General features: G+C 47.6%; 1 protein-coding gene across 2 annotated transcripts in view; it reads left to right on the top strand.

Annotated features, from left to right (window-relative positions):
- zfpm2a (zinc finger protein, FOG family member 2a) overlaps positions 1-8,645 on the top strand; it is a 119,995-nt gene extending 111,350 nt beyond the window's left edge. For both annotated transcript variants that reach the window (XM_080307876.1, XM_080307877.1), the window contains exons 6-8: positions 3,588-3,794; positions 4,394-4,621; positions 4,974-8,645. In XM_080307876.1, the coding sequence (XP_080164002.1) occupies positions 3,588-3,794; positions 4,394-4,621; positions 4,974-7,513 (2,975 nt within the window). In that variant the 3' untranslated portion in view covers positions 7,514-8,645. The remainder of the gene's footprint in view (positions 1-3,587; positions 3,795-4,393; positions 4,622-4,973) is intronic.
- The last annotated feature ends 101 nt before the right edge of the window (positions 8,646-8,746 follow it).

Here is an 8,746-nt window from a genome sequence, read left to right on the forward strand (position 1 = left end):
CACACCCACCCATCCACACAGATACTGTACACATCCGTTTTTCTTATAAAGTCATTTAAAGTGAGAAAATTAAAAAATGCCCCTGTGATGCGTGCACTTTGAAATCTCTCAGGGCTTTAGGCAAAGGGGAGGGGACAGACGCCCCCAGTGCCTGCGATTCATCCTGAGACGTTTGATTAGTTTATGAGTGCTTATAGAGGGGTGGGGGGGAGAGAAGGGTTTGCATTATAATTTTTGTTTCATGAATTCCTTCATATGTTCATCTTCAGCTGCGCGTTCAAATAAACCATTAATCAAACAGAGGAGAAGAGAAGGGAGAGGGCATTTAGCCAGCAGAGCCACAGTCTCGGGGCCTCAGTGAGCTGGTGGATATGGTATTGAGAGACTGTAGGAAGCAGTGGTTTTTAATTATCTGGACTACGTACAGGATGCCGTTTTTGATTGTTTTAATGAGGCAGCTGGCCTATTGTCTCCCCTTAATTCCTCCATTGTTTTTAGAATATGTCATAGTTCTTTATTCTTTTATCAGGTGCTCTGCAGGAGGATTTAGACAATAGCCTTCATTCCAACTGCATTGGCCACTGCACAAAGGCAGCTCACACTGCAGACAGCAGGCAAACAAGTGCAAATCACAAGCTGCACTTTTCCCAGCCTTTTCCCCCAGTTTCACAACTTAACGCTTTTGGTCTTTCACTCTTAACTCTTGACCCTCACTCCCACCCCCCTCGCACACATACCCCCACCCCTGCTTTCCTTTCCTTTCTTTCATTTCCCATTGCACCATGGGCATAGGTGGCCCGCCCCGTGTTTCTGTGATTTAAATCACCTGTCACGGAAAAGGGCCATCAGAGGCAAACAGGCATGACGGATTTTTCGAGAGCGCTCCTTCATGGGGTATTTGTTTTTTGTCTGTTGCCCACCTGACGCCTCCACGCAGTCGCTTTTCAGAGCCTTGTATCTCCATATGTGCATGAAACGGACATGTTTCTGCACACTCGTTCTATGAATGCACACATCTCTGCGCGCCCGCACCGTGGGCACGCATACGCATGCATGTTTGTTTATGTGAGGATGCTATGGCTGCACACTTAATCATATCAATTTCAGATTTGTGACACAAAGCTACGCAAAGGATGCATGTCAAGTCTGAATGTAGATGCGTAACGTGTAGAGCTGTAATAATCAAAAATCAGAGGGGAAGCAGCTGCTTGTTTCCAGTTCTCATTCTGATGACAATATGCTTTAAACTACACTTATAATCCTGCAGCCTGAGCTCATGTACCTTACTAGCCTGTCTTGGTTGAGTGAGTGAGTGGAACGAGCAGAGTGCTGCCTCTGTGTTTTGTGCGGCTCACTAAAACTGGGACATGCAGTCCTAAAAAACTCACTCCCAGCATTCTCACACACAACAGATGGATCTGTAGCATTCTTGGCTGAAGGGATGCAATCTGAGCGCATATTCCTCCATGAAAATGCAGTTTAAAAAAAAAAAAAAGGCGAAAGATTTCCATCAGACTCCACATAATCTGCTTCATTTTCAGCTGAGAGAGCATACAGCATCTTTGATTTTGATTGATCTTCCCCACCCCACCCAAGAAAACACTGATTTGTATCTGAGCGCCGAGGCCTCGTTGGTAATTCCCTTTGTAAGCGCGTTTTTGAACTAAGGAATCCTCGCGGAGGAGAGAAACTTTTTTTTTGTGGCTATGGCTGCGATATATTCCACCGCCATTGTCAGTGGCAGTTTGTATCTACCTTGATGGTAACTTGGGCAGACAGTGGAGAGGAGTTTTGTTATTTTAATTAGGAGATAAAAATTCAAAGGGCCTCTCCAGGCAGTGTGTGGTATGACAGAATCAAAACGATGAAGTGGAGCGGCCTGAAGTGTGTGTCTCGTCACAGCAGATTGGACGACAGATAGGCACTGCTCTTTAAAGTGGCGCTGGGACGCACGCGCCCATGCACACACACACTCAAGGGGAAGGGGAAGTGTGCACACAAATGGGACTTTGAGAGATAGCATATTTTAATACCATTTCAGTCCTTTGACACATTTGTGCTGGTCTAATTTCCAGTGCTTCACCAGCAGATAGGAGAGGGCTAGAGAGGTTTTAATCAGGACAGTGATGCGAAATCTTAAATATTCAATTTCCTGTTGAAATAACGGGGCACCTCATTCTGCAGACTTAACAGCGATTTGGACGTAACGCGTGCCGTGGCGGCGTAAAGACTTGGCGGCTCCGTCTCTGTGGCCGTGCCTCTAATAAACAGACAGAAAAGTGGATTGCTCCTTCTTGCACCTTCGCCGTGTCTGCAGGGCGGTTTTAAACCTGGTGATTCACAGGTTTTGTGTAAACATGAGTAATCAGTGTTGCCCATGTGCCGGGGCTTTCTATAGCAGTGTCCCCCTGCCTTCACACCTCTCCTCAGGACTCTCTTTATTCCGCATCAGCCAGGGCTCAAATCACATGTCTCCCGTCGCCGCCTCCCCCCTTCTCAGCCTGACACTCCGTCGGTATGTTTGCACATCTTTGAAAGCTAACAGCACGCTTTAATTAATTGTCCAGCTTTCCTCAGAAACAATGTCCTAATTCTGCCATTTAGCGGCGGCGTATCATAGTTTGTTGTTATCTCCCCAGCCAGATTTCTGTAAATAGTCATATTAAAAACTTTAATCTCTTCAATGGAAAATGAAGTGCAGCTGAAAAGCCTGTCATGTGCTGAGATAAATATTATCTAAGCTAAAACCTTCACTCTCTCCCTCTGCCACCCTCCCTCCCTGCTTCCTCCTGCACACCGCCCCACCCCACCCTTTCTCCGACTTAATGAATATGTTCAGAAGATTTCAGAGGAATGTTTAATCCCAAAACACAACAATCTAATATTATGGAGGCCCTGTCTCAGTGTTCTAGCTGACTACAGCACTCTAGACTACAGTTTAGCCCAGCTGAGGTGCACTTTGCTTCTGGATATGAGTGCCAGGAGCCTTGAAAGAAATTTGAGTGGCAGTAAAAAAAAAGATGAAGGATATTCACCAAAATTATCGAGAAAATAAAAGTACGCGAGATTTGTGCCCTCACGCCAACGTAAACAGTCACCCTGCTCACGGTGCTGAAAAATGACATTTAAAAAAAGCGAGTGTCTTTCAGGAGAGTGCGAAGAATCTACACATCTCAGTGTTTTCATTGATACAGCAGAAAGAAAGAAAAACTGTCGCACTAAAAACTGCTGCCAGCTTGCTGACAGTTATCAAGAGTAATATTGGCGCTGACTTTAGAAAACACATGTTCCTGCTAAGAACTTTCCGTTCTGGTTTATTTTTTTGTCATTTTGATGACCTGACCCTTTGTATTTCTGACGATTTGTTATTTAAGAATACTATCAAGACTTCAGGATGATTCATTCGAGCTCCGCAGTTACGCAACACCCATTCAAGTGTTTGACTTGTGCGCAAGCAATTACCATTTCTCCTTCTGCGTAATGCTCTGACATTTAAGACCAGAATTAGTCGCGCGCGCACGAAACGGCGCTCTCTCCTCCCTCGCAGCAGGCGTTTAAACGTCTCCTCTATCTCCTGTTTTGTCCAGGTGGCCAACTGTGGTGCACTACCACCAAGAACATGATGGAGGGCGAGGAGCTGGTGGCGTTTGCGGTGGACTTTGACTCCCGTCTGCAGCCAGTGAACCACATGTCTCTGAGTGAGGGCATGTACCCAGCCAGGCTGCTGGACAGCATCCAGCTCCTGCCGCAGCAGGCCGCCATGGCTTCCATCCTGCCCACTGCCATCGTCAACAGTGAGTGTCTGCACATGCACCGGCACCGGAGCTGGAACGAGATGTGCTTTTGTTTAGACATGCACAATCGCACTTCTGTTCTGTCTCTCTCTCTCACACACACACACACACCAGTCCACAGCCTGCACTCAGTCACCTGCTTAACAAGGAGCGTCGTCTCCGCCCGGGCGTAGATTAACCCAGATGAGTCTCTGCGCTGGAGATAAGAGCCATCGACCTTCAAGTTTGGGGGGGTTCACATAAACACACTGAGGCTCGAACTAACGTGTTAATTGCAAAATACACGCCTCATGCAAATAGTGTGTTTGTTTACTTAGCGAGGGCTATCTGGGTTCAGCTCGACAGGGAGGCTTCTGTAAGCAGATGGTCCAGTGTTCTTGTTTGCCCTTGAGAAAGGGCACCAACCCACTGGTAGCAACACAGCGATATGCTGCAGCCGAGGATTTGGTGGAAAAGCCTTTAACGCAGGCTTTGAGAGGCAGGACTGTAGACGTATGAGAGGAGCTTGCGTAGGCCCTTTATCTGTAAATATAAAAGTGCTGTTTGTATCCTGATGTCACATCCCCTCTGTCCCTTTCTGTCTCCCCACCCCTCTCCAGAGGACATCTTCCCCTGCAAAGCATGTGGAATCTGGTTTAGGAGCGAGAGGAACCTGCAGGCTCATCTCATGTACTACTGCAGCGGGCGGCAGAGGGAGCCAGAGACGGTGGTGGAGGAGAATGACAGTGGCCCACACCAGACCCCCAGTATCTGTCCCTTTCCACAGTGCAATAAGAGCTTCTCCGGACCCAGGGCCCTAGAAATGCACTTGAGCACCTCGCACAGTGGTGAGTATTAAGGTCATGGGTCAGAGAGGCAACAGATATCTTTTTTTTTTTTTTTTTAATGTATGGATCCTCCAAAAGCCAAAGTTCACTAAATATTAAATGAAAGCCTGCATTTATTCACATGGTCTTTAGGCTGGCTTGAAAAAAACCCCAACTGTCATATATTTTGAGGAATATACATATCGTACTGTCAGCTGGTATAGTTGACAGTTTATCCTTGAGCCATAAAAAATAGAGTGGATGGGAATAAGCTTGGCATAATGCATGAGTGTTTGATGGTTTCTACAGTTAACTCTAAAGGAGAAGTGGGAGGCGAGATTCTGAGCATTTTTCCCTTTTATCTCCTTCACAGGTGTCAAAATGGAAGAGAGCCTCCCTCCTGGCACCAGCTTGAAATGCACAATCTGTAACTACACGGCAGATTCTCTTATTACATTCCAGCATCACATCATGTCTCACCTGTCACAGGCGGCCTTCAGATGCAATCACTGCCATATCAGCTTCCAGAGCCACAGGGAACTCTTACAGCATCAGGACTTACATGGGCACGGCAGCAAACTTCACAGGGAAGGTAACGGCACAGAGCACTCCCCCAGGGGGCCGGAGGAAAGCCTCCAGCAGCAGCAGCAGCAGGCCCGCACTGAGCTGGCCAACAGGAAGGACGCTCTGCTCGGAAGTCCCAAAGGGACCCTCAACAAGGAGACCAGCACAGACGGGGAAGCTGACAAGACTGAGAAGAAGCCCATGCTGTCTGTTCAGAAGGGAGAGGCCCACCCAGGCAGCAAAGCCAGTTTTTCTTACACTAGGATCAAGTCTGAGCCCTCCAGCCCCCGACTGGCCTCCTCCCCTGTGCAGCATAACATGCCTACATTTCCCATGGGCCCCTTCTTGTCTCAGTTTGCGTTCTCCCAAGACATTTCAGTAGTCCCGCAGGCTTCTGAGATTCTGGCTAAAATGTCAGAGCTAGTTCACCGGAGGCTGCGCCACGGAGGGAACAGCTACCCCCCTGTCATCTACAGTCCTCTTATGCCCAAAGGGGCCACCTGTTTTGAATGCAATATCACCTTCAGCAACCTGGACAACTATTTGGTCCACAAAAAGCACTACTGTAACAGCCGCTGGCAGCACATGGCCAAGTCCCCCGACTTCTCTGCCCTCTCGGATAAGGTCCCCGAGGCGGTCAGCCCCAACAGCGGTCACAGTTCTGTTAGCATGTTGGCCGGCTGCCACCCGTCGGAGGCTGACAGCCACCTCATGCAGTCAGCTTGCCTGAACTCCAGCGTGTTGGACATGATCAACGCTGGGGCTAAAGGCCCCGATAAGGATCTAGCAGGACAGGTGAAGAAGGTCTCCACGCCAACTGGGGCTGAGGAGAGGCTGAATGACAAGCAGATGGAGGGGAAGAGCCCCAGCACAGGTTTGGTGGAAAGTGACAACGATCCGACCAAGACGACTTGCGACGCCTGTAATATCACGTTCAGTCGTCACGAGACCTACATGGTCCACAAGCAGTACTACTGCGCCACTCGTCATGATCCCCCCATGAAACGCATGCCCACCAACAAGGTGCCCTCCATGCAGAGAACCATGAGGAGTCGTAAGCGCAGGAAGATGTATGAGATGTGTCTCCCGGATCAGGACCACCAGAGGCCCCCTATGGGTCAGCCAGGTTTCCTTGGGGTTCCTCCCATGAACCCTTGCACATCCCAGGAAGCTGTAGAGAGCCTTTCAGACCGCTTCCATCCCCGCTGTGATATGTTCCCAAGTATGGTACCTAAACACCTGGAGGCATCTCTGACTGTCACCAAACCCGTTCTGGCTCCCAAATGCAACATCGTGGAGCCACAGGAGCTGGACGCTCCCATTGACCTTAGCAAAAAATGCTCGCCGGTATCCGACAAGTCATGTAGCTCTCCCAAAAGACTTTTGGACTATCATGAATGCGCAGTGTGCAAGATAAGTTTTAACAAAGTGGAGAACTACCTGGCGCACAAACAGAACTTTTGCCCCGCAACGGCCGCCGCCACTGCCGCACAGCAGCAGCAGCCACAACAGCAACAACAGCACAATGAGAGCGGCGGCCTGGAGACGACCATGTTCCCAGATGTGAAGAGTGAAAGCAGCGGTAACCCGGATGAAGTCTACGATAAGAACCCAGGCAAATGTGAGAAGAATGGCAACGGGAAGGTGATGGTGCAGAATGGAGGCATGTTTCCTCCACACCTGGGGCCCGTGCCGGGTCTCAAGTCTTTCGCTGAACCCCAGCTCATCCCATCAAAAGAGGACAGCAAGAATATGTTTCTGCCCCACTGCCTCTACCCTGGAGCAATAAAGAAGGTCAAAGGTCCTGAGCAAATATCGCCGTATTTTGGGATAAAACCAACTGACTACGGGGGGCCAGCAGTGCAGGGAGAGACCAGTGAACAGGAGCAAAGTGTTAATGGGGGAGGAGGTGCTGGAGGAGGAGAGACGGGAACAACCAGAGAGCAGGCCACACAGCCTGCTGCTAACGGCTGCCCTCACCCTGGCAAGGAACCCCTTCCCCTCCTGCCCAAAAACCGAGGCATGGTCATTGTCAACGGGGGGCATAAGTCCGAGGAGCGTTCAGGCACAGCACCGCCGCAGCAAGAGAACCAGCCCCAGCCAGACAGCCAGCCCCCCAATCCCTCACCGACGTGGGCCACCGAAAATCAGACCGACTCCAACGAGAACATGTCGCCTTCCTCCAAGTCCCCAAACGAGGAGGCGGTGCCCACAGCCAATAAGGGCGTGAACGGCTCCGGAAGCGGCAAGTACTGCCGCCTCTGTGACATCCAGTTCAACAACCTGTCAAACTTTATTACCCATAAGAAGTTTTACTGTTCGTCACATGCTGCCGAGCATGTAAAATAAGAGAAGACACGTTCTTCATCCTCCCCCTCGCTCCTTCCCCCGACACCTTCCCCCCCTTACTGACTTTTCCTCCTTTCTTTTTTTTTGGTACACTGTTGTGTCTGGAATAGTGCATCATGCAGTGCTAACCGCTGCTTGTGGACAATCAAGAGAAGCTTCTTCTTTCATCGTTTTAAGACTTACAAATGCAAAACCATTGGTTTAAAAAAAAAAGAAAAGAAAAGAAAAAGAAAAATGGATCAAGAATAATATTGGTGCCACTTTCACATTAATTTATTTTACAATCAGTATTAATAGGAGTAGTGGTCTTAATTTAAATTCAAAATGAAATTTATATCAGAGTTGTTTGTAATGTTATTGTATAGTCATTCTTGTGTAGCACACATATTGTTTACACTGTAATGTAGGCTCAATGAAACAATAGACAATACAAAAATGAGATGCATTTTAGACACAAAAATAGCTACTGAGGCACTTGTGTATTCTTATTTGCTGTACCAGTTTCTGTATATGGCCAAAATGTCACTTGCAGTTTGCTACTAATGACTTGTTAGCCTTAAAAAGCCGCCGTTTTGGGGGGGTGGGTGGGGGTGATCACCTGGCACAACCCTGCATCTCACATTTTGGCATATACACATGGCTTTGCATACATATGTGGCTGTTTGTCCCTGTCTCTTTTCTTCAACTCAGATGTGGATGTTTTCATGAGGATGGCAGCATTCTTGTATAGTACTCGTATTTCTGTTTGATGATACACTTTGGTCTCCCTTTTTCAAATTTTGCTCTCAATGCAATACTTTGTAAATGAGGGAACATTACTGAAAGCAGTATTACGAAATGGGGACTGTGCATATAATTATTTGTAACCCCATTGGGAATTTAAAAACAAAAAGAGAAAAAAAAAAAAAGCAAGTTGTACAAGAATTAAGTTTATTGCTGACGAACAAGATGGGTTGGGAGGTCAGTGGGGGATACTGATGTAAAATGATCATTCCAATGTCCTGATTATGGGAGAAAATGTTTCTTAAAACGTTGTTGCTATGCATGTATATGGATGGAATTAAATTCCAGATCTGTTGGAAATTTTTATTTTGATGTGGTGTCATAATTAAACTTAAATCCTCAGGATAAACCAGTGCTTTCTGGTGTTTCTTTCACATGAATCTATACCAGAAAATAAGATCACTGCAGTGTTATACAAACAAACAAACAAACAAACAAACACTTATATAT

This window comes from Astatotilapia calliptera, chromosome 11 (assembly GCF_964374335.1).
Source record: "Astatotilapia calliptera chromosome 11, fAstCal68.1, whole genome shotgun sequence".
NCBI lineage: Eukaryota > Metazoa > Chordata > Actinopteri > Cichliformes > Cichlidae > Astatotilapia > Astatotilapia calliptera.